The following is a 27,850-nucleotide window of genomic DNA, read 5'->3' as shown; positions in this document are numbered from 1 at the left end:
ATACCGCAGTCTGCTTGCTTGGAAGTGATAATCATTCATTTGTTCTCTTTGTCACTAATAAAAATCACTACTTTCCTTTACTGTCTTTGGCCAGAGATAAGTCATTATTTCATACTGTCCATTTTCCATATCGTTTTGATGTGTTCTGTATTAGAAATTTGGGTAAAATTTCAAACATGTGCTATACTCAGAACATGTAAGACATTCATCCCCCGAAATTGTAGGCTAATCAGAAAACTAATAAGTGATGCGACTGCAGTAGGCATATTCATTATTAAAGGAAACGACTACAAGTGCGGACATAGTCTACAATGTCGTTTGTCTCACAAAACCCTGACAGTCGTAATATCTGTTTGACAGGTATAGAGAACGTCACTCAGCGCACAGACGGAAAAGATTTCCGACTCTCAGAAGGCGTTAAAGATTATGTGAACGTCTATTAGTTCCCGCCGTTCCATGTAAAGTATACAGTTTGTAAGCATCACACAACTTTATATGTACAAACATGTGAGATTTTATTTTCATACGTATGAGTCTACAGGAGTATATTTTCCTCGAGCATGCGTGGATATCGGCACATTTTGAAACGGGTGCGGTTGTCACGGAGACATGTGCTGAGGATGAGCCAGCAAGCGCTTGAAGAGGGCTGTTCATGTTCATGAGTCGCCGGTTGTTCGCTCGTCTCAAAGAAAAGGTAAAGGTAAACCTTTGTGAATATTTACGACGATGATGACAGTTGGTTGCTGAGCAGTGGCGTTTCATCTCTCAGAGAATTGCTTCCGATCCCTTATGGCATCAGATATTCTGTGATAGAATACCTTCTGTTCGCTGAATTATTATTTGTAGTGCCCACATTAATGTCCACTTCAAAGGTATCGTCAAGGACTTTAATCGTAATCATGACCTTTCTTTGATTTCTTCATTACTCTGTTTTATAGCTGCTTTTAATAGCATGAGGAGTGTCTCTCAATCACAGGTTTAGGGTCTCTGTGGCTAATAACCAACACGACCGGAACAGAGCCGCGCTATCATTCGTTGATATCGCAAAACGAGAGTACCTCATTTAGTAACTGCGGACGTGGCTGACAAACAAATCGCAGCTCCCTATACATCTATTTAAAGGATGCTTCGTGTACAGGTTTCGGTGACAACTACATCTAGACAAGATGTCTTCCCCATGAGTAGACACTTATTACCGGAGAATGGTGGAGAACGGAACATTATACAGGAAGATCAATTGTTTAGAGAGAAACAGAAATACATATTCAGTGAGACAGGTATTGCGCTTGTTCAACAGCTATGGAAATCATTAGCGTTTTCATCGCCCTTGAAACACATAATAGTACAATTTTCACTTTGAATGTCGACGCGAAATCGTTAATATCGACTTCCGATTTATCCAAAATTATAGACCCTGATCTTTCAACCAATTTATTCATTCCGCCGATTTCTTATCCGTTCGCAAGAACCAAGCCGTATCATGTAAATGGACGACATATACTAACGCACTATCTGAAAAAGAACACCCTCTTTGAATAAATTGAACGCAAAAGACTCAAAAGCGATGTCCTTATACAGATATGCAATCTTTTCAATTCACGGCGGGTTTCATCTTAGTATGGATTGAATGTACTTTCATGGTCATGATCCTATTTAAATGATTAAATCTGCCTTTCGCTATGTTAGTACGTACATACATACGTATATGCATGCATGCATACATACATACATACATACATACATACATACATACATACATACATACATACATACATACATACATACATACATGCATGCATGCATGCATGCATGCATGTATACAAGAATTATTGCACATTTACTCTCAGTTTATCGGCAATATTGAATACTCTCCCCATAAATCCTTGTTACAACAGGATTTAAAATAGGTGTGGAGTTTCTGGAAATTCTCAGTGATTTTCTTTAACGAGTAGGATCATGGTTTGTGTGACACGCCTTGCAGTATAACTACGTTGCATTCGGGTAATTTAAGTTTTGAGTTGTGTTTGCGAAGTTTACACTCTCGAAAAGAACACTCTACCACCAAAGGTTTACTGAATTGAATGAATTGACAGTAAAAAATTAAATCTTATAAAAAACAACGGTGTTAGAAATTCACGTCTCTGCTATCAGTCGGTCAGCTTGGTCATATATTATCAAACATTTATTAATTTTGAATTGTATTATGTGTGTTAAAGTCAAGATACAAGAAGATAATTGATTTAAAGGATTGACCAAAGTGACCATGTATGCTGTAACAAACATGTCAGACTTTAATTTAGCCATTGAGCACGGATGAAGGTCAGCCTTTTAAGATGCCGGTCACATCAGTCAAAGTTGCAATTAACGTTTGTCACTTTCATTTACGTCACATACCTCATCTCGAGTTCCGTAGGATGAGAAGTTGGCGAATGTGTATCAGTATAAAATGTGTTCAAGTTGAAAAGAAACAATAGCTGTAACTTTCAATATTTTTCATTTTTTACGATGTTCATATCCTAATTCTTCCCCTTAAAGTGTCACGTGACAGTGTGCATTGAAATGCAAAGAATACCGTTATAGTTATAGACAGTAAGAGAGGGACGTGCTCTGTGTGTTACCGGATATGGGAAGATTATATAGCCGGTAACACATTGCCCTGCCCTGCAGAGCTACAGTACAGTGTGACCAACATACCACAATGAAGTGTACAGTATGAAGTGCTATTGGCATCAAATGTGTCAGAGCAGAATTTCATTGCCAACGTAAAAATAGACACAGCTGTGTTCACAACTTGAACACTCCAGGCATTTCAATATGATTTTCAGAGACGAACAAGAGACTATATTTTATGACAAACAGTACACAATCACGCGGAGTAGGGTCGAAGGTTGTAGCTAATGGAAATGGTAGTTAAATGCCAACATCAACAAGCTTGCCGAATTTCCTTGTAACATTTATTATGACTCGAATCGCATGCATTTTCTCAATCACTGATTTGATATTGTTTATGTGAAGTGTTTTGTCTGCAAGTATTAAACTCGAAAGCACACAGATTTGACAGTTATTTTAGGATTTCGGACGTCCATGACTGTAGCTGTCATCTGCCAGTGAAATTCTGAGCCACATTTTGACAGCAATGCAAATGCATCTTGGAGGGAACTCTTACTACAACGATTTTGTAGTGTGAATCTTTTAAAACAAATGTGTGACACAGGGGCGCCTAAGTACAGTCGACAATTGTAACACGATGTAGGGGCCGAGTTAGACCTCAAACGCACCCCTCCGTCATAGAAGCAAAAATTTGAAAGTGAAATTGAAATCTAAAATTATGGTTTGAACTTTCCAAAACACAATAAATTACTGAAATAGGTTGTTGGAAGTTTAAATTGCTAGCAGGGTTTTAACAGCAGACATTAAAAAATTCAGAATAGTGATTATCACCCACATTGACGGTTTCTTTGGAGTGACCTTGGGAAGTTGGCATATACATGTACTGTACACTGTAGTTTGTGTGAAATTGCCGACAAAATTTGAAATAGAGCTGAATCCAACCCCTAAACTCATTAAGTTTCAAGTTGTCTTGCGCGACTTTTAATTAATTTCACGTCCCCTTAGGGTTATAGCAATTTCTGTTATCGAAATGACTTAATCTATGATACGAAGGAGGGTGTAGTCCTCTTTAATGACATCACAAGTCTACATTATTGTTACGAATACTCCTGATAAATTACAGTTGCCAGTGTGGTTAAGTATTCAGTTGCCATGGCCTCCCTTGTGAAACAGCGTAACCTTGGAGAAACATTTGACGAGTTTTTCCGTGTTGGTGAAGCACTTGTTGACCATCTTCGCTTACCAAGGTCTCTTGTCTGGGCAACTTGATGCTCCCCGAATTCAGACCTTGAATTAATCGAACTGACGACCCGTGCGAGTGGTCGGTGTTGTTGAAAGGAACAAGCTTAGACTGTCTTGACGAACGAACTCAAAGGAGAAACTACCTCTGGTGGCTTATTTGTGAATGTCGGAAATTCAATCTAATGTGTGAAACTCGACTGCGACAATCAGTTGTCTACATTCACTGATGTAGAAAGGTGCCAAATTTTCGAGTGAAGAGTGCAAGAATATAGGAGAAAATCAATCAGATTTTTAACAATCGATCCACTACGAAAGGCCTTTGTACATTGAAAAAAGTGACAAATTTAAAAAAATTTTGACCGTAATGTCCACACACATCGCCATTTTGATTTTTCACATCAGCATTCCTTGTTTTTCTATGTCCTCATTCGTATCTTCAGAATTACGCAAAATTGTAGGATTAAAGAGACATTGAGCGAAAATTTTGTAATTTTTCTGTCATTTGAAAATTTAGGTACTTTAGTCAATACCTGGATGACACTTCCAATGATGAAAGTGACTTACAAAGCATAGATTCAGCTCGCCCAAGGACTGAACAACATTTACACAGTTTAAGTAGTGAAAAATTAAAGAAGGCAGAGTGGTACGCAATCAAACAGTTAGCTGCGTATTTTGGGTCTGACAGTCTAGTTTACGGGAACTTGTCAATGACTGACCAAAATAAAGACAACTACAAAAAAGTTTAGCTTTTACGCCATAGGAAATCACTCGATGGATGGATGGATGATTGATTGATTGATTGATTGATCGATCGGTGAAGTGGTCCAGAATTCCGATGACGATATGGCAAATGATTAAAGATAAAACAACAACACTGACAAACGAGTAGTCAGCTTCACTTTGTAAATTTGTACCCATAGGCTCAATACAGTTAAGAAATACGATTTCTGAAGGAGTAGCTTTTAACCGACAAAAAGGTAAAACGGTGGCAAATGAGAACAGTAATAATAACATTTTTATTCTTTCTGTTCGATAAACTAAACATGCTTCTCATTCTTCTCCCTAAAGAGCGTTGAAATACAGAGCATTAGCCTGGAGCAACACCTCATCTATTTCCACTAGTTTCACTCATTTATCTCTTGCTTGCACATCACAGTAAAATACAGGAAAAAATGCAATCTACAATCTACGGGTACGACTGCCATAGACTGAAGTTTAAATACATGCAAGCTTCAACATCAAATGCCTCAGCCGAGGTTAAATGAGCCATCATCCAAAATAAATGAACTGACGTCATCTTGCAAATACAGCACAATGTGTACACTATTGAGTGTTATCGTTGATATATGAATTCTGGTCTTGACTAACATTCAATTGTCACAATTCTGGTCTTGACTAACATTCAATTGTCACAATGACATTTGACATTTTGAACATACCGGCTGTGTTGACAATCTGAAAACTGAGCAACGTCGACGTGATATCTGAAGTAGAACAAGAAATTTACTGTGTTTTAGGAACAGAACATAATTAATGGGATAAAAACACCAAATATTACAGCCATTGGAGCTTTGTGGTTCCTGACTCAACAACTCTTGGAAACACTGATCCATTGTCATTACGAAAGCTATAGTTAACGGAAAGCATCACATTGTATGTGTCCAATATTAAATATAGCAAGACTTTAATGAATGTCATTAGTATGTAGTACACATTAGTAGCCAGGCTGGCCATCTTTGCAAGCGGTTGCTACCATGACAACGAATCGATTATTATTAGCGTATACATACAAAGATACATGCAATCCAACATACGACAGGCCAAAGCCGAATAACGGGATGGAGCAACCACAACCCAGAACCCTAAAAGCGAGGAGTGCCTTGGTCAAGGACACAGGGTGTAACACCATGATCGAGTTTCGAACTAATCCTCCCCCGATAGTACGTCAGTATAACTTTGAGCTTACTGGATCTCGAACTCCTCAACCTCCGACGGTGAGTCCGGTACGGTAACCATGACGCTTCACAACGCCCTCCTCAAAGTACCGATGAGCTAAATGAGACTAATGGAGTTATGACGCGTTCTTTTAACCACTGAAGTAATGTGGAGAGAACGTACCTTGTGTAAGCCACCGTCCTTGATGACCTCTTCAACCCCTAAGCCTTTCTTCTGCCAACTAACACATGCATTATAAGCATCAAATATCACAATTAGCTCACTGCAGGCCGGCTTATCCGAACACTGAACCGGTTACCTGTTTTTGAAATAACCTCAACTTAATAACTTGCAATCGATACAATAAGACCTTTGACATACAAATTTTCAGGGTGTCATTAAAATGGGTATCCCCAATTATCCGTCTTTGCAAGAACTATCGAGGTATAGATCCCAATATATCGTGACAATCATGCTTGTTACACGAACTACATTATTATTTAGCATTCCTGGCACACAATATTTCTATATTCTCGGCACCTACAACAAAGTTACCTTTCACTCATCAACGATCGACAAGTTGATGAGAATCAATCTTTGAAAAAACTGGAAGAAAATTAATTATATGTTTTTGCCATAATTACATCGATTAGATCACTTTCAAGACATGTACATCATTCACAGCCATTGATACTTTTTGTAGTAAATGACATGAAAAGTGACCAACACGAGACTCGAACCCACATCCACCGAATACATTTATACTGTTTGATTCATAATCAAAGTTAGTATGACGTAATATTTGATTTGATCGCAGTTAGTGTATCACTCTACAGGATTACAACTTTACTATGAGCGAAGCATTCGTGAAGACGAGGCAAGACATCTTTACACTGAAAATGGAATGGAAAGAGCATTCAATGTGTTTCAAACGAACACAGCTCTCAAACTTTATCACCGTCGTATGTGCGTGTCCATAGTTACAAACATAGTGAAATGAGCTCTCCGGAGTACCCAAATTTTCCGTCACGGACATTGATAGTTGTTATTCAGGGAAAAATATATATTTTAAGCACAGGTGTGTATGTTTCCCCTTCTTTGCGCAAAAAGTGATGTCAAATCAAAACAATCGATGATTTATATGGACATGCTCATTGTCAGAAATAAAGAATTAATAATAATAATAATAATGATTACAGTTTCAAGCATCTTCAAAATTTGTCAACTTAGAGGGACAACAGCTTGGCAAAAATTTCACAACGTTTATTCTAGAAAACATTAGCATGAAAACAGTTTGGCAAAATTTTCATAATTTTTATTTTCGAGAAAAAGTACTGTTACATTTTTCCATCTCCTACATGAAATACACAAAAATATTGATCTTACAAACACAAATAGAAGAGTAAATATGGCATGTCATTGTTGACAAATGAATACTATTCCTGGCTGAAATTTATTTTTTTCAACAAGATATATAAAACATCATGGCATATATACAGGCATTGCTGAATAGTTAAACAAAACACTTCAACATGATTTTGGCAGTGGAACAATAAAGAATATCTCTCAATCAGTATGAAAAATGATGTAAAATACATCAGACGTTACTCCTAACTATGAAATAAACTGTGCAAGAGGGATGAAATTTTACTTCGGCAAAAGCAAGCAAACTACGACAATACTCTGACTCATTTAAATGATAGCTTGTTTTGCTCCATACTATTTATCGGCTTCTTCATTTTAGTAATCGACATTAAAAATAGACAGAATTTATTAAATTGATTAATCCGATTTCATTCATTTGTAAAGACAGCTTTGGGAGTTTATCCACGGTGTATGTACCAGAATCTCCAGACTATTTGTTGTCTAATTCAATCACCTTGAGCACGAAGACCTATGTCATTTTGTTGCTAAGACGATTTAATTTTCACTGGTGTGCAAATAAGCTTGCCGTGGGCATCATGAGATACAGCACGCCGACATCTGCCTAATTCATCAGCGGCTCTGCAATAGTCTTTTCATGTTTGTCAGTCTAATGCTACACTTTCTGGTTCAATTCCGCGCGGCAGTATTTTAGTACGTCACAACTATTGAATCCTTTGAGAATGCTTCAATCGACTCAGGTTTTTCCAATAACATGCATGTTTCTAAGTATAGATAAGGGTCTCGCCATGTATAAAAAGACCAAGGTAGCCGGTAATATCATTTTATTTGCTTTGATCTACACTCTAGTACTCGCTATGGTCGCTTATGATTTACCGAACGTATTTTCAGCGAATAGTTTTCGGATGATTCCCGTTAATACCGGCATATATAAGTAGCTCTATGTGACAATGTTTGATTGGAATCAAGATCAATTTCGTCGAAACAATGTCCACAGGAATCTAAGATACAAGGCAGCGAGTTCTATTCTATTCTATTCTATTCTATTCTATTCTGTACAAATTCTATTCTGTACAAATACAGACATGATTGTAATACGTTTACATGAAGAGAACAAGAAAGTAGTATTTCAGAAACGATACAGTCAAAATTCTTGAATATCTGAAGTTCTGGAGGATGATGGGTCCTTCACCTTAAATTGCGTTTTGTAGGCGACGAAGAACCTATCATGGGAGGATTAATTACAAGTTGAATGTGTTTATTTCTGAAGTGATATAGTAAAGGGGCGAACACAATGCAAGGCCCCACCCACCCTTAACCTTTAGTGATCTCATAACAACAAAAACGGTGTGCTTGTAACACTACACTCGCGATCCAATACTCTGAATATTGTTCTATCTCATCCACATTGCAGATGTACGATTGTCAATCGCACCCAAAAGTATAAAACATATGCAATATCATTGAACGTTAGTGTTATTTCATCCACGAAGCTATTGCCAGCCATTTTAATCATATTTTACTTTTGATCAAAGGGTCAGTAGGTTTGGGTTTTTTTCATTTCACAGTAGTGGATATGTACATTTCATTTACATGGAAATTAACTTATTAGTGATCACATGCGATCACGTCGCATTTTTTAAAAACCATATTCAAAAAACTACATTTGAGTCCATACCTAAAAATGAAATGAGGAAAATGAATTTTTCAAGGCTTTAATAAACAGCGAAACTGCAGCCGGATGTTGATTCAAACTCTTCATAAAAGAAAGCCGGTCTAAAATTGAGTGCTAATATTTCCTTTCAGCTTCATTCCATACCACTTAGCGGACTACGTGATGCCCTAGAAGATTGTCCGGCATATTTTAACAAGTTTGAAATTTTGCCCTACCAACTTTTTTTCCGTCTTTGTGTTTTGTGGGCTTTTGGGGTTTTTTTGTTTTTTTGAAGGGGATTATTTTGTTTTTGTTTTTTGGGTCGTTTTGCTCTTACAGAAATCATACAAACAAATACATGTATGTATTTTAAATTCGACATCTAAAAGGCAACATATCACCCGTGATGCCTGTTTAAACAATATAATGTATACCTGATATCGCCAGAATATGATTGAGACAATCCACTTGTGTTATTGAAAAGAAGTTCATTCTCCACTTGTGTCATTGAAAAGAAGTTTATTGTTTTGTACTGTTCTTGTATTTTCAACAACTCATCTGTTGCTATACTTTCAACAACTCATCTGTTGTTGTACTTTCAACAACTCATTTGGTGTAATGTCACTCGTTCCTGTCGCATGGCCCTTCCAATCAGCCTTTGCTGACGGTGGTAAATAAAAAATTGAAGACGTTGTTTCGTTTTTTCATTCGAAGCGTCTCGGCTAACACAGCAGAAATTCCCAAACCCCAAAGTGGCCTGTCAATGGACTTTAAGATAGGAAAGTGTTTATCCAACAACCCGGGTATGGAAATTACGGAGCCGTTTACTACATACGGACATTTGATAATAATACAGTTAGATTGACATGCGCAATAGGGTAAGATTCTCGCTGGAACCCAACCACTTAGGCATTGTCATCACGGTGCTGTTCAACTGTTCAAAGCATGTTGGGTATCACGGTTGTATGTACCTTTCGCCATCCAGGGCTATTTTTCAAGGAAGGATGTTATAACCGGCATTAACGAACCGACGAAGCTATTACCCGTATGTAAGAAGTGACTTTTTGATGAATATTTTTCACTGGCATGTTTACTCAGACATCGCCAGTGGATGTCTGTCCTTTCAATCACAGGATCGAGTTTACACTACATCTCCTCAATACCCGCGAGATGCCGACTCAATGCTCTGCCACTAATGAGCGGAACTGGCGGTCGAAACTGCCTCTGTGCGTTGTTTTCCTTCCGCTCAAATTAGTCACAATGTTATATTTTTTCGACTTGCTATTTAAAAAAATGCAGTATGTTTACTCCACAGCTAGTATGCTACATTCAGAGCTGTAATCCAAGTAGTATGCAGATACCATTTACGCTGATTCTGGTTTGTGTGATATCAACTCTCGGTAAGTAATTACAACCATCTTTTCTGTTTTTTCCTTATTTAGCTTTGATGTGTCACTCTTCCTTGTTTGCGTCTGTTTTAGCCTGTCATTCTCTTTACGTAACTAAGACTCCCGAGATTTAGGTTGTACTGACAAATGTTCAATGCAATCGCGTCACAAAATCTGACACTCTGTTTCTAAAGTACGAGGGAAGACAATGATTATAGACTTTTGGACCTGTGGTCATGTGTCGTGTGTCCAGCTCCTGCATCATTATATAGAAAACAAGCCAGCTAATTTTTATGATGCGGAAACGTCCGATGTACATGAACGTGAGGACTGCTGACAGATAGGTTTCCATTAGGCTTATTTGACGAATTCTGGTGATAGATTCTACTGACATTGGGCTTTACTTTAATAGGTTCAAATTTAATACATTCACACATATAACTCTTAGCAAGAAAGTGTCTCAAGGAAGTATCCCAAATACACCTAAGTGCAATTTTCTTAAGCCAAAGCTACCAGTCCGGAATTTTGAGGACAGTTAAACAGTTCGCGATTCAGATGTACGTGCAAAGCAATCGATATTCATTTGATCTGTTGTTGTTTACGGTGACAAAGACAACGTCACTGAGCGATCGTGAGGCGACACGGCGGGGAATAATAAACACGGAAGGTGTAGCCATGACGGTTTGACTACAGCATCGGATATTCCCATCCTCAACAGATAAATTGAGAACAACGGAGATCAAATTTCACTTCATCAATGGCTTGTACGCTATTCATTCACTGCAATTTGCGGTTGGATTGTTTGATGTAAAAGATACCATGACAACCGTCAAGCCGAATAACGCAATTAAAATGCTCCTAAAACAGTTTGTGCGTCAACCGCGTAGAGCATTTATGGCTCGTTCAGTGCGACCATGCACGATTATTCGCTTGTTTGACCGAAATAACCATGCGATCAATTGTGGCGTTTGTCGTCAAGCCTCGCTCAACTAGTGGCACTAGTCTGAGCATGTGTACTTTACCTCGATGGGTTGAGTGGTAAATTTGTAGCGTACAAAATCAAACGAGACGTATCAGGCAGCGCCGGCTTCAAGCAATAACTTGTGTCTAAAATAGAAAAAGGCTTGTTATAACCAATAACACAGCATAAAAATTCTTGAAGTGCAGAAAAACAGACAAGCGAAATATATTAATGTTGAATGATTAATGTAACACCCCTAATGGTTTTCGCTAGGCGACAGAAGCAGCAAGTGAACACAGGAATCGTGACATTTACGTAAATTTATGGATTGAAGAAGATTTCATGGAGGGGAAAACGTGAGAGTCTATAGAAATCGTCCAACGCCATGGACGCCATTCAAAAATGAATAATCTAGCCGATGTTGCCGCCAAGACAAGATCACACTGATGGCATTTAACTCGACTTGCAGTGTACAGTCAGATAACGTTTGAAAGAAAATTAGGACTAATGCGAACTGGCAGGAATACAAGTCATTTGAATCAGATTTTATCTATGCGCCTTCAGATTAAATAACATGCACAGCATCACGAGAGGCAAAATCCCACATGCCAACCTACATTCACCGAATCTTTTAATCAATACGAATCTATTCATCACTACAACCTCAATTATTGCATGACGGAACAATAACGCTTTGAGATCATGCTGTCGACAACTGAAAAAGAGCCTTTCTAAAATGACACGACAGTTGAGTGTTTCTGTCACGCGACGCGGCAGTGTTACATTTATCAGATCGTCTCTCATATGGGACAGTACTGCACATCGCTCAAACGCACTGAACATCGGCCCAAAATCTTCATGAGCGGGTAGCTTAAATAACTGTCCTGTTTAATGATGTCGCTAATATTGTGTTTTGTGGAGTTGCTGGGTTTGTTGTTCGCTTTGTTGTTGTCGTCATTCTTCTTCTTCTTCTTGATATCGTCGTTGTTGCTATTATTGTGGCATCATGGTTGATCTCAGCGACTTCACCTGACCCGTTTCCTCAACATATTTAAAGATCAAACGTGTTTACGAGTGTCTTGTAAATACGAAGAGCATTTTAAATAATATCGGTAATCTCATCTGTTCGAAATCCCTAAATTGTACCTCAATCATGATAACACGCGAAGGAACCCATACGCACCTGGAAAATTAAGTAGTTTTTTTTGTTTTGTTTTTTTTTTAATTTTGCAAGTGCTTCCCCCAAGAAAATTAAATAAAGTTCAAAGATCAGAGCTCATCGTGCAAAATTTGAATTACAGATTTAGCAGATATTCGGATTCTACAATTTTACATTTTGTATACCGCTTGTGGGTACTTATTTCGAAGTTCATGGAGTAAATGAAGTTTCCATCGGTTTATTTTTGTGAAAATAAAAAGTTTGACTTCTCTCCGGTACATAGCGGCCATTTTGAATTTTAAGTGTCGGTAGATATAAGGCAATTTGTTTCTCTTGTACCAAACGTTGCACTTTGACCTGTGATTTTTATTCTTGATTTCGAAAGTGAACGGCTTAAAGTTTCCTTGGGGAAAATTTAGGCAAAACTTAAAGTCTTTCAATTCCGAGGCGCGAACTTCCTTAGAGCAAATCCTAACACAATCAAATTTACCAACATTTGAAATTCAAAATGCTGTCATTACCTTTGTCGAAAAGGTCAGATTTTCAATTTTCAAAGTAACAAGACTGTGACAACTTAATTTTTTCCTATAGATCTCATAAACTGTGGATCATTGTAGAATTGTAAGACGTTAGAGTATAAGTCCGAAAAGATGCCCTAGAGGCGTATTCTGCCATCAAACTTATGATAGGGACTTAGAAAGTTACCAAAACAAGCCACGTACACATATAACAAAGATATAATCTAGTCCTGCAGAGAAAGAGTTATTAACCTCTATCTATGGCATGGATGTGTCGGGAATTCCGCCCTTGTATACACGTAGCCATAAGACGAGAATTCCGCCCTCGCTTGTATACACGTAGCCATAAGACGAGAATTCCGCCCTCGCTTGTATACACGTAGCCATAAGACGAGAATTCCGCCCTCGCTTGTATACACGTAGCCATAAGACGAGAATTCCGCCCTCGCTTGTATACACGTAGCCATAAGACGAGAATTCCGCCCTCGCTTGTATACACGTAGCCATAAGACGAGAATTCCGCCCTCGCTTGTATACACGTAGCCATAAGACGAGAATTCCGCCCTCGCTTGTATACACGTAGCCATAAGACGAGAATTCCGCCCTCGCTTGTATACACGTAGCCACAAGACGAGAATTCCGCCCTCTCTTGTATAAACGTAGCCACAAGACGAAACAATGATAAAACATTACATTCCATTGTTTCACGCCGTACCATTATTGCCTTCTTAAAAGGTTTGTTACTGTGACTCAGCGACTATTACAGCAACATTTTGACAGCAGATCCAAAATCGTCAGATAAAACGACGTATTTTTTCTCTGAAAAAAAACACGTTAGCTAAACTGAAAGTCAGGGGCCTTTGAAACATTGAGGTTATCACATCAGCTGTACAATTTGGAGAAAAAAACTGCAGATAACGATATTAACGTACCACGCTAAAGTCTTCGTCAGCTGGGGGAAATTATCTTTACAAAAATGGTGTTATTTATACTAAACATTGATCAGTCCGGTCATTCCTAATCATGACAGGGAAAGTAGGTTTCGTTTTGGACGTGTTTTGATTAATTTAGCGAAAAGGCCTAACTAGAAACCAAAAGAATTATGCACTGCCACGAAACAATGATCGGTAGAAATATGTCCTCCTCATAGAAGTAAAAAAGTTTCGTCATTTTTTTTATTTATCCTCCAAATTCACTTTTTCATATTTCACGAACTAGGTCGTTGATCACTACTATTTTACTGCGTGTTTCGATATCACTCACAAAAGAGACGTCCAAAATTAAAAGGAATAATTATAAATTGAAGTCAACCGATCGTATACACTCAGCTTAAACTAGATAATATTCTGCAAGTTACAAGAGCCAGTAGGCGCATTGCGTATAGAGAGCTTGAGATAGAAAAGTTAATACATATCAAGATTCACTGGACGAAGCGATTTTCGCACTGTATTTCAAAAACACGAGCATGTCATAGGTAATGACTGGCGATAAAGAAGATTATCGAGTCAGTGATAACTGACGTGTGAAATAGAATGCATACTTTACCCTTCAAAATTTCATCATTTCATGTCGCCGCGTCTCGGGTTTTCATTCTATAATCAAAACGGAAAGAAGTCACACTGGATATGTACTATCTTTATCACTAGCGATTGTAGTCGCCAACTGTGAGGTGGCAAGTAAGTGAGCGTTTTGTGCGTGTTGGTTGTATCTTTGATGTCTAACATAAGTTGTTTCCAACAAAAGGAAATTCCGAAGGGAAATGAATAAGTTTGCATGACATTGCAGTACGGCTATCAACAAGAATTATTCGTTGTGGCTTTGTCTAACGCTAGATAAATCGAGCTGTGCAGCGAGCACAACCTGTGACTGTTCTAGATGTTGATTGATGGTTGTCAATGTCCTGATGGATTATCAGATAGCTAGAGGTAAATACCCAGAACCCTGCTGGTAAACACGTGTGTGCCAGTGGGCAGTAGTGCATGCATGTGTGTTTCTAAGTCACCCACCATTCATGCTTTTAAATTTCCTCTTTAACCATCCTAGCTGAAACATCAATTTCAAGTAGGGAGACAAGTGTTCACGAAGTCTTTATATTTTCAGTTTGTATCTACCGTTGAAAGTGATGCTTAATACACATCACCCTCATGGGTGCTACACTATGCAGTTGTAAAATCCGAAACCCTCTTTATTCCCTTGTAATTTCAAAAACAAGAAAAGAACCATTTCAAAACGTAATCTTTCCGATTCTGGGCTTGTAACAGTTGTAGGACACAGGGACTCGTTATTACTGCAGAACTCGTAATAAAATTACTCTCCGTGATAAAGCCTAGGATTTCCAGTCAGAATTGTTACTTAAAGGGCAAGTCGCTGTAACTTTTGATAATTTTAACTCTTGTGGTTTTTAATGTCAACCATAGTTTCTCGTTCTACTTCCTCAGTGTTGAGCTTGTCACTTGAACTCAGCCTGTATGTGTGCAGACTGCACTATTATTGTTTGTAAGTGAGTTCAAATCCGGACTAGAATTCCAATGTGAACAAAAACAGTGCATTTTCCACGTATAGACGCTAAATAGTAGATGTTTCAATATGCTTTAGGGAGTGAAACAAGAACTTGCGAATGACATACAAAAAATGTGAAAAAAATCGCTAAGTAGCTCTACTAGTTCTTTAAGACAGCTGCTGGTGCGTTTTTGAAATGAAAATATCAATATACACGCTTTCGCCTCAAGGGTATGAGCTGTTGAAAATTGAACCAAAAAAGTAGGCTAATCAAAAAAGATGTAACGCCCATGAAAGTATTCAAAAGCCTACTGAAAACGTCCATATAGTCTTTTTCAATCGCATATCGATAGTTTGCTTGGAGGAAATGCCGCGGTATGACGAACTTAAATTTTATAAAGGTATGTAAAATATCTATGGCACAATGCTATTCCTTATATAATGACGGCATTTCAAAATACCGTAAGGTTCACATTAGATGTTCTTTGTAGTGTGTACTTCATCATTTGCTGAGCGTTTGGCAACGAATCGTGTTTTGAAAGGCGTTATCTTGTCGTAAATCGTTTATGGTGCTCTTATGAATCCCACTCATATTTACATACCAGACCACGTAAAAATATCAGTGGCTTCACACTCTATGAGTAAACTGTTATCTAAATGTTCAATACAGCCTTGAACCTTGTTTTACTCTGAGAAATCTGCGATGTTTAGAATTACTCACTAAAATTATTCCATTTCCGGACTCCATGCAGATAACGTCATCATCATCATTTTTCTACGATGTGCAAAATATAGTACTTTTACTTCTCTGTAATGCCCATATGCAGTTCGGAAAAACTTGGTCAACGATGGGATGTTTCATGTAACGAAACCAAGTAACTGTTGATTAAGTTTGCAAGGAATCGAGTCAGACGATCAGTTTTTCTTCAATAATACCCGCCATTCAAAGAAGGTAGCATAAACAAAAACAACAACACATGTCGGAAAAGTGGCAATAAGTAAATTGAGAGTTTAAATCGACCCCCTTTTTATTAGTCTGATACTCAACAGCTAAACTGTAGTTGTGAATTTTAAGAAGACGTTCTCCTGAATAGAAACCAGTGCTCACCTCATGGTATTTTTAATGTTGGGTAAAAACAATATCCAAAAAGATCCACCATCGGTCCAGAAACGACCATTATTTAGGTGTGAATTACCCCTACCGCAAGGATAAGACTTGATATGGACTGGTCTCAGAACCTAATACCCCTTTTTTCTCATTATCAAGAAGTAAACAACTTGCTAATTTGTATAAAGTTGTGATTCATCGTTTTAAAAATGTAATGAATTATTCTCTAATGTGCTGAGTAAAATAGGTCACCTTGAAAGTGAGAGGAACCCTTGGAACATTAAAATTTACGGTTTCACTGCACACATCGAAATTCCCTAGGATGATTAAAGCGAATTTTGTCACACGTACTTGTTACACATAAGTGCAGTGTACACAAAACTTTAAAAAAATCAAAGTTTGAAAGAAACGTAGCTTTAGCATGGACCATGGGTTCCTCAGTTTTGTCAGTATAGTACATTTCTGGAGGGTCTATGTGTAGTTTTACTATTTCTTTCATCCAACATGTTCGTCATAATGATCTCTTCTGCGGGATGTATTATATCTCAAAGCTTCATTTGAATACACTGGCTTACAAATGGTGAATCTCGTCCGTTTCAATACAATAACCTTATCTGTAGATTTGTTGGTTCATTTTAATACGTTACCTTGGAAGCAACCCTTTCAACAAAATTAGTGTTCAAAGAATCTGATGGAATGAAAGCTTTGAAATTCTGAAGAAATTAATGTTCAACACATATGAATTGTAATTATTGAGAGCTTTCAGATATGTACATGTTATCATGCAGTTATGTCACGGCATTAATATATGACAATAGTCGGTGAGTGGCATGAAGTCCATAATACTTTTAATAATAGCCACGTATCTTCGTTAAAATTGGCTGTTAGGGACACTCGCAGAGCTACGCACATATTATTATCTTACAGTATAAGGGTTAGTATTGTAGACATGATATTTACCATCAGTGTGGCGTATCGATTCTAGATGTAGTGACGTTGGATGATTTGTTTTTCAATAGTCTGTTTCTTGTAGTTCAGGGTCACGTGACGAGGTGGGTCATAATGGTTAGTCGGTTAGAAAACGCCTGTTTCTAGCCCTGTGCACGCTGTTCCGATTTCGACATGCCGCACTTTAACCTTCAACAGAATCTGTCCATTTTAAATCATTCGATCATTTTAGTGCATATCTTACACATTTGCGGTGTGGTCAGTGGAGTTGTCTTGTCTGGCATCATGCAACACTTCATTTCGTGTAACAGTAAAATATTCTCAGTCCTCACACCCAGTAAACTGTGTGTCAAAGGAACGCCAGTATCAAATTGTCGGTTCAATTTCAGAGGTTGATTTGAAATCAAAGTCAGTTTAGGAATACGTGTACCTATCTCTTCGCGTCGGATAAGGCAAATTTAATTGGTTTGTCTAGATATATTGAAAAACCCTAGGGCCTTTACGGCTGTGCCGTCTCCGGGCGGTACAACATGCTCTTTGACCCATCATTATATTTTGGGGCGAAACGAACCATGATATAGACTCTGTTAGCGTATACCAGCTTAATTTACATTGTACAGACTTCGTAGTATCAATATTTATCAAAGAAATAGGTTGCGAACTTAGATAATGATTACGTTGCAAGGACATTTTTTCTAGCATCCGTACTCTTATTTATATCCACTACAACCTTTTTTCTGTGCCTCAAGTGTCTGCGTCGTTTAGACAGGTCGTAGAAGATGAATTACAGTGTCTTTACGCCGAATTGTCGTCTGTAGATGCAATCGTAATAGCCCTTCAATTTCGGTTTACGACGTTTATTTTACACTCTGTGAAGGATAATTTCACCGCCGCTGTGTAATAGTAAAATATAGCATCGATCGCTCAGTGCCGACATGTACAATACAGCATATGTGCATTTCAATGCCGTTACAGGGAGAAAAACCATTTCGCTGAAGAAAGGGAAGGCAATTTTCAAAAACGCAGTTTGTAATGTTGCTTTAAAAAGGGATTCCTCACATCTTTCCCTCGTTACAATCAACATGCCAGCCACTAAGTGGTGACCCTATCATGGTTCTAATGAACACAAAATGTCGATATCGATTGTCATATGAAACTGAAAACCAAATCGAAAACAAAATATTCTATTTATAAAATGTTTGCGTTAAAGGTACGTTTTGAAAACATATATATCCGTTGATTGTGAGAAAGTTTGCGATGGATTTGCAATATTTCCAACTACCTATAACCCATGGACTAGAATAATTGAAACATAAAATTATCCATCAAAATCATGATAATGACATTCCGTTGCAATCCTAGGTAGATCAAGTACAGTTTTGTTCATATCCCCAAATACTACAGAACTACTAATACCACTTGAACCTTTCGAATCATTGACAGCAAATGACACAGTGATAGGTAGTCACAAGGAATTTTTGTGTCTCGTCATAGAAGCGACATTTCATTAAACTATTAATGTGATTGGCATTTTATTCTGTAAGCTACAAAACTACGAGGATCTGGCAACTTAGATTCCATATTATTGTGAATGCAATGAAGACACTTCAATGAAATAACATCATCTGGGTCTTGCCTCATGCAGCTGTCTTGAACTTATTTCAAAACTTAACTCTATTCGTAAGGTAGAATGCGCCTCGGAGGCTGATATTCGGAATCTCGAACTTTTACAATTCCTCTTTTGAATATCCTGGAATACATAAAGTTTTCATGCCTTCATTTTTGTGGAAATCAAAACTTTATTCTCCCCATAGAGTTAACTAAGGGATGGCGGGCATTTTGAATTTCAACCGTCGGTATTTATTAGGTAATTGTTTTTCTGTACCAAATTTTGCACGGTGACCCCCTACTTACCTTAACATTGCCTTTTTTGTCCATTTTTTCTTAGGCAAAACTGACGCAAACGTTAGCAAGCTTTTGTCCCTTTCTTCGACATCAGAGGTTGTACAACAAATGGTACCTGTTAAAATAACACATGACCTCCAAACGGAAGACACATGGACCGGAAATGACGTCATACTAAAGGGAATTACTGCACTTGATATCAAAGTTCCAAGTGTACAATACAACATCATATGGAGTAAAGACAACAAAAAGATTGCGTAAGATGTGTTTTGGTACTTTGGAGTTTTGGGGTAAACGTTCGATAAATGTTTTCAACAATACTTCACACTCGGTAGAGGCATTGCGTTCTGAAAATTTCAAGGTAATGATGGGACTTTTGACAACTTAAATGAACCGCTGTCTGACCCAGCCACAACTTTAATTTTCTGTCCAGCCAAAATTTTGTGCGTTTTGAAGGTAAACGGACAGGCGATGTAGCTCTAGCAAAACGTTCATATTATGCAATTAGACGTTCAAAACGATCATTTTGTGTCGAAATATAATGAGCTTGAACAAATTTAAAACGAAATTATTCAAATACCACACTTCGTTTTCTGGTACATATTAAACAACTGTTACCTGATCATGAGGGCTGTAGCGCCCGTTTATTGCCTCGAGGGGGCCATGTCTTACCAGAAATACATCACTATTCTCCGAGGCCATAGACCGAGGGGTAAAGCTATGTGTTTCTGGTAACACCCTGCCAAGAGGGGCAATAAACGTGTGCTATAGCGCGAATAAAGACCAGGTTACAGGTGTTTTATAATACGCCACATGTTCATGCTGTTCTATATTATTGCAGTGAATGTGTTCAGATAGATAGGTACTGCAACAATACATTTTGAAATGTTTACTTGGCTAGTCTCATTTGCCGTAAAGGCACCGCCCGCAGTAGTGCCAATTTCTTCATAAAAAGAAGCAAAATGTCCTTAACATACCGCGTAACGTCTTTGGTTGCACTTGAATCTTTGTTATCAATGATCTCTTTAAGTTCTTACGCTGTTGGAATGGAAAATCTGGTTATTGCTGTCAGAGGCTCTTCCTACTCTGATCACCCGCCATTCTTTCAAAGTTGCAGACGACACTAGTCACGTTACCGAGCACATTTTCAAAAAACTATTTCTCTCAGGTAAATAGTCGTTAAAATGCCCTCTGACGTCACTTTTTGAACCAGTAGGGACTAGATCTATCTATTTTCTCGTAACGTGACGTCTTCTGGCGAATCGCGACATGGAATTAGCGTATGGCGTCTAAACTGTACCCCTAAATCCAGGATAGAATAAGATAGTAGAGGATTTCATTTGTATTGATCCAAGATGATGCAAAGTTTTAAATTGAAAAACGTAATAACAATAATGTTTTGCTAAGCAAACAAACAGCATGTCTTTTTATCGTAATTTTACAAACTAGAAATTGTATAAAACATTCTTTCGGCCGAAGGGAAAGCACATCTACAAATAAAGTAATGCTTTGGTGTCATCGTTCGTAATATACGTTTTCTGGGCTATAGTAATAATGCCCCAATGAACAAACCTGGTAATTCTCAAAACCATATCTTGAGTATCAGAAACACGTGTCTTATGACTAAATGGACATTGCCACCTGGGAGTTATAATATCAAAAGCATTAATATCTTGCGTTTTTCATTGCCGACCTCCCCCTGTCCCATGACAATTTCAACATCACGATTTAATAACGTTTCAAAACACGAAATATTTCACAATCGTTCAACATTTCCCAGTCTTCCAATTATGGTCGATGAATCTAGTGTCGAAATAATGACATGAGGTACGCTTGTGTCTGCGCAGGAGAGTTTAATTCAGGCCGTGCAAATATTTTGCAGTTAACTTTCAAATGGACCAAACTACTTCAATCTTGACTGTTCCTCCAATGAGTGCCGTGCAACTGTGTTCGATAGCGTTTCACTTCTTCCAAATAGCAAATATCAAAGCCAGTATAAATTCTCATAATATCAACGCTCGGAGAACGTCAATCTCAAAGTGCTGTGTGATCAATCACTATATCTAGCTCCTTCGTTTTCAATTACAATTCTTTTGTCGATCCAATTATTCCGAACACTGCATTCTGACATTGGTAAATGAGCCACAGTATCATGAAGCTAATAAAAACACTCGTTTGTTTGACTGTTTGATTTGTTTCATTGTTGTCCACTAAGGTACATCACGAACCGTGTTTACTTTGAGAATCAGAAGCTACACTTACGCCTTAATGACGTCAGACTCACCGATGCCGGAACATATGAATTCCAAATTATGTACATGGCGATGGACAACAACAAACCATCCGTAGTGCGGGAAATCTCCAACATACTCCTAGTTGTACATGGTTAGTATGGAAAAAGTCATCTAAGTAGTAACATGACCTGATGGTTGGTTAGTTGGTTGGTTGGTTGGTTGGTTGATTGGTTGGTTGGTTCATGGCTGATTGGCTGGTTTGTGATCAAACTAAACCATTGGAAGGCTTTTGATAACTAAACTTCGACTGAATTTAAAGTAATGTCTTTTTTGTTATTTCCTCGTCTTTTCGCAGCTTTCACCATTGTTTTTCGAATGGGAATATGACTGATAACTAGAACATTCATGCTGTAATGAAGACCCATGATCTACATATCTAGAGAGTAGCATTATGACGCTAAAGTCACTCGTAGTTTTCTGAGATATCGTTTGAACTTCACCCATTGAGCAAAATGACCCATAGTTGTATTTCAACAACAGTTATTTGGGACAGAATGGACAAGTGTATTGAAGAGTTTCACTTCACCTAAAAGTTCCTTCCGTATCCAAATATTGGCACTATTACGAACAACACAAAGAATACAACAGCCAAGTGTAGAACATTCCCATGTGCCATGAGCTCTATAGATGAAAACTAGCTATCTCTGAGGAGGTCCCAATGCTTCTATGCACTATACATCCCCAATTTTTTTTTGTGTGTGTGTGTGTGTGTTTTGTTTTTTTTGTTTTTTGTTTTTTTTTGTTTTTTTTTTGCATGGTCATATTTTAGTGGCGCACCCATGTAGTATTTATTTTGTTCAAACTTGTAAATGCAGTACCAGTCCGTGGTTAATGGTTCGTTCAGTGGGTATATTTACATGAACAAGTTCATGTGAAATTGTGAAAATAGTGCAAAAAACATGAAGTTTATAGACATTTAAGGTAGTAGGCGCCTGGAAAGTGAAATACCTATCACGATTTCTATTCTCAGATGATGGAGACCTTTGTTCCGATACAGAAATGCAATGTAGGGGATATTGTATTCCAAAACATCAGAGATGTACAGGTAAGTATTTCGCATTGGAAAGTTTAATTAAGTTGGCGCAAACCATGTTTCCACTTTGGTTTGATATGGTGTACTTTCGTATTACGTATTTGAATACGATTTAAGTTTGTTGAAATTGTTGTTCTTCGTGATTTGCTGTGATCCGACAACTATGAGTGTTGCTTCTCTTGCCGATAACATTCTAATGTGCCCTTAATACTAGAACTTATGAACGGTCTCAGTGTTGAGTCGCAGTTAATATATATAAAATAGTGGTCATTTCTAAATCAAACTGTTATTTATTTCTCTAATATATAATTTGTTTTGGTCACGGAGAATGGTTGAAAGTGCATTGAAGAATTTGTGCAAAAGTTTCAATTTATCAGTTCCCAGACACATTCAACCTTAAATAATTAATAAATTATCTCCTTTATCGTTCAGTGCCAATATCAACAGATTCACAGAAAATTAAAACAAAACTGAGGGCAGTGTTTGGCGCCTTGGCTATACCATTAGTGTTTCATCATTTTGGTAACCGAGTGTTGTCTGGCCGGGAAAGGCATTTAACAAAGTTTGACAACACTGACACAAACAAAATGTGTAAACCGATTAATGGACCGCAAGCACTATCAGAAATGAAAACTGACCTAAGTGTCCGGAATTAGCGACATGATTATTCTCACCACGGAAATTAAATATCGATATGATCATGAATGACATTCCTGAAGCAGAGCTCTTCTGTCAAAAGTTATCTTTCTAGTCGATGGATTCTCAATAATAACTTAAAGTATATCGATGGCTGCAACTTTAATCTGTGAAATTGAAAGATCATCGTGAGTAGATTGCGAAATCATGTCCGCCAACGAGAATACACTTCCTTTCTCGTCATTATTGATTTCTGTGAGTCTCGTAATTGGCGTGATAATGATGGTTTCAGATCCTGTAATGAGACTTTTGTATCCCGTGAACGTCACTTTGACATATCTACGCCCTTAATGGCCAATTTCTGTCAATTATTTATGTTTATCGTTATCTTTGGCAATGGAATAGCTTTCAGTCCAACGCAAAATAACGATTTTGCGTTCACCTAACGGCACAAGGATCTGCTATTGTAGCGATTCGGAATGAAGACTTTGCCAGTATATTATCGGTCATTTGTTTGTACTCAAGATGTCAGTCTTTAGTAGCTCGATAAATCTTGTATTTCAAGAACTGCATAAGCAGATTCATCGACCCGGGGGAAAGTTACTCAGATGCACGTTTTTTTGTTGCTTGGGTCTAATTACTCCAATCATTGTACTGCCACGCTTTGACTTCAAGCCTGAGGCTACATAGGTAACTCCCTTCCCCAGAACGTAATACCTTTGGTAATTGAAGTGAACACGCCAACATTTCAGTCGTGCTCACCACTTCAGATCTCTGTTACAAAATGAAGTGCGGCACTAGATCTGTACTTGAATTATATTGGTTGCAGTCAGATAATAGCGGGTTGTACGGAAAGCAGGAAATTCTCAAAATCGAATCTTTATCTCCCCTTATAAAAATACATCTCCCGTTTTTATATATTTCTAAAATGATACACAGTCATAAACAATTTACTTTGCACTTGGTCTGCAAATTTGAGATGCTATCATTCTACGTGAAGCACGTTCTTCCCACGTGAGGTATAACTCCACGTGGGGGACGCTATATCTGTCTTGCAAACATAAGTCAAATGACTGTATTAATTGATCCACGTGCAATTGAACTCTAACAGTCAATATGACAGCAAAATGTCATATGGTAAAAATCAAGGGTGTTACAGTACCATGAAATCACTTTGCGATTGTCTTGTACACAAACAAAGGATATTTTAAACCCACTCCTTAAGGATACATTTATTCTTCATATGTTCGGCCAGATTAGTGCTACAACACCAAAGAGACAATTTCACATGTGCCTATAGTGGCAATCTTAAAACTACAACTGTAGGGTATATGCGTAGTCTTATCACTGAAACACGTCATTTTAATAGAGCTCTGTTTGTAGAGTGACACTTCTGAAGTATTAGTCTAGTACGTAAGGATAAACTCAATCAGCATTGACTGAACCGAACACTTGTCTTATATAAATGAGATTGAACAATCCCTTAGTTTGGTTTCCTATCTCATCCTGGGGATAACGATTAGTGTATTTCTTTTTCCTTTTTATCAATTGGGGAGCGAAATTTTAACATATGAAAAGTGTGTTTTTCTGCAGAAGCACAACAATAATAGACTGGGGAATGTAGTAACATCCTTAGCTGTTGTTTCTGTTTATATATATATATATATATATATATATATATAATATATATAATATATATTAATATATACACAACTGAGTTGATCAGGATAATCTAAAAAATTACATTTCCACTACAAATTTGTTTCGTATAGGCTTCAGAGCCGCCTACACTCATCGGGTGGTTGTGATCGACTGAAACGTTTCAGTCGATCACAGCCACCAAGGTCGGGCACAAGCGCCTCACAAAAACTTAATAACGATAATAATTACATTTCAAGTTTGATACAAACAAAACTAATATTATAAAATTCCAAGCTTGGTAATACTGACATACGTCTTATTATAACATTTCGAAATTAACGATTTAATCTTAAATTCCACTTTCTCCACAGGAGGTAACACGTCACTCGGACTGATTATTGGCGCTGTCATTGGTAGTGTCATCATCATTCTGGCATGCGTTCTCCTTTTTCTTCTTAGTCGTAGAGGGCGTGAGTTATGCAGGAATCGACAAGGCAAGGACACATTGAGTTTTCCGTAAACCCTGTTCTTTAATGTTCTATAATATCATGAAAACATATAGTACCGTTTTGAAACAGTTCATTTAAATTTACCAGCTATATATGGCATGTATCGTACGCTTCTTACTTTTTGGTTTTATTCTTATTTTTTTCTATGTACTAAATCAATATAAACCAGTTTTAGTCAGTTAAGGTAGTGCCAACACCATTACAATGTAGAGTCAAACAAAACTTTTTATAGATTAGTGAACTTTCGGATGGTGGAGGGCGCTGCTGTTTCTGCTTGGAATGGCAGATGTTGCACATTGTTCTGGGATGTTTGTATAATCAATAAATCAACGCTCCTTGTAAAAATGTCGTCGATGCAAACGTTCAAAGAAATAAAAAATGTTGCACATCGATAGCTCCCCTCCCGCCTCAAACAAGTTAGGGAATGGACAGAAACTACGGGGCAGGGCACTAGCAATATCAGTGTATTTAGAGATGTTTAACAACTGATATAAATGTAATTTTCTTGAATGGGGCGGTTACAACTGCATGTATATACAAGAAATTTGATTTTAGCATTTCGTCGAAAATGTTGATTGAAAGCACATGGCAATCTATGAGAAAACTATTAACAATTTGTTTAAATACAAAACTAGCTACATCTGTGCATTTATAGATGTTCAACAATTGATATAAAGTTTATTTGATCAGAATATGTGATTGAAATTGCAGATGTCCACCAAAAAATATTAATTCACATTACATGGTAGTCTAGAGGTAAACTATGAACAATTTTCCCCAACAAAACTTGCTATATCTGAGCATTGGTATGTGTATAACAATAAATATCGACTTAGGCTGTAATAAGTTTCTTGACAAACAATAATAGTGCTCTCTGTACAATTTCAAGCCAAACTATAAATGAAGGTAAACATTACAGCTATTATCCCTTTTAATTTTGAATGGCCAATCGTGCTTCAAACAATTGATAGAATTATTTCTTGTAAAAATGTGATCTCTTTTCATCGCATTGGAAGCTTGTATAAAAGTGATTCTTTGTAAAGGTCAAATGAGAAATTATGTGTCAATTAAGATATTATTGATATGGACTGTGAAACTCATGGAGAGGGTCATTGTATTTGAGCATGAAAATTTGGGAAAGTCACTATTTTTTATGCAGCGTCATTTAAAACACACCTTTCTGTAATTTCTGTTCAGTCCCTTATTGCGCAGTCGTCAATGAGTATCAGTGATTTCATAGTTCTGAAATTTGCATAAAATATTTTCCCAGGTGACATCGAAGCTGACGGTGGCACATTCGATGACAGGGTGTCGAGCGACGAAAGACGTGTGACGAACAAAAAACGAAACGGCGCCGTAGTGTCATTTGCCGCTACCACCACTGTTCAAATTTACGAACGAGAAGATGAGGACGCGACGGAAAGCGGTAACTCATCCGTCGACGATAACGAGAGCCAGTCTTGCCAAAGGAACGGAACAATTGAGTGTGAGACCACCACGGTTTAGGCAGGTCAAGTGTGGGTAAAAACTCCCTGACAATTGTTGCTGTGTGGTGCGATGACGTCAATGGAAATGACAATTCTCAGGAATGAATCAAATGTTGCCATGGATTCACACCAAGTGTTTGGAAAAAATTCAACGGTTGGTGGAAAACCAGTTGAAGTATTTGCCGTGAGCTTTCCAAAGTGTGAAATACATTTTGAGTTTTGTGGTCGTGGCAGGCCATAAAATATGTTAGTGTATTTGAGTTGTCTGCAACAGTGCTCCGGACTGGTCGAACATATTTAAAGTATTTACATTTGAAGAGGTCTCGCCATGACGCTATCCAAGACAATCTACGAACGGCAGCAGCTTGCACTGTGCACTGTGCCAGACATGTTGAGTCAATCATCTCAAAGCTATCAGAAGTTGCCTGATAAATATCGATCGAACTGCTCGACAATACGCTTACCGTGAAATGAACTTGTCTGCTGCCTGGCTGGACCGTCACTGTCAATATCATCCCGTGAAATCAGTAAATGTATCACGTGTGGGACCGGACACAAATTACCGGCGACTCACATCACAACTTGCACGGCAGAATTTTGTAAAATATCACGATGCGGGCCAATGTTCTACGTTGTACGCAGTTTACAACTGAAGGCCCCCAGGAAACCCTTTAATTCCTCCAGTAGGCATTCTCAACAGACTGTGTCCTATGCTGCCCAGAGAAATGCTCATTTCAAGCAAAAATTAAATCCGATATCAATACTTAAGCCTCGTCGTTTATATTTTATCACTGATTTGAGGCAAAAAGGCAGTATTTATTTGAAGTGGTTTGCTGTTCTGGTTATGGAAAATCTATTCCCGGATAAATGTGTAGTTGTAAACGCAAAAGCGGAGGTGTTTCCTGTCTGACTGTTACTGAACATATTGAAGGCTAATCAC

At 37.8% G+C, this 27,850-nt stretch overlaps 1 protein-coding gene across 1 annotated transcript; it reads left to right on the top strand.

Moving 5' to 3' along the window:
• The first annotated feature begins 587 nt into the window (after positions 1-587).
• LOC139141142 (uncharacterized) lies at positions 588-27,738 on the top strand. The gene is made up of 8 exons (XM_070710747.1): positions 588-694; positions 10,140-10,224; positions 19,354-19,567; positions 21,526-21,695; positions 22,575-22,649; positions 25,286-25,408; positions 26,694-27,392; positions 27,504-27,738. Exons 1-7 carry the CDS (start codon positions 653-655, stop codon positions 26,927-26,929), a joined length of 945 nt encoding a protein of 314 aa, XP_070566848.1. The 5' UTR covers positions 588-652; the 3' UTR covers positions 26,930-27,392; positions 27,504-27,738.
• The last annotated feature ends 112 nt before the right edge of the window (positions 27,739-27,850 follow it).

The sequence above is a fragment of the Ptychodera flava genome, chromosome 9 (assembly GCF_041260155.1).
Source record: "Ptychodera flava strain L36383 chromosome 9, AS_Pfla_20210202, whole genome shotgun sequence".
Lineage (NCBI taxonomy): Eukaryota > Metazoa > Hemichordata > Enteropneusta > Ptychoderidae > Ptychodera > Ptychodera flava.
This window is presented reverse-complemented; position numbering and strand designations above follow the sequence as displayed.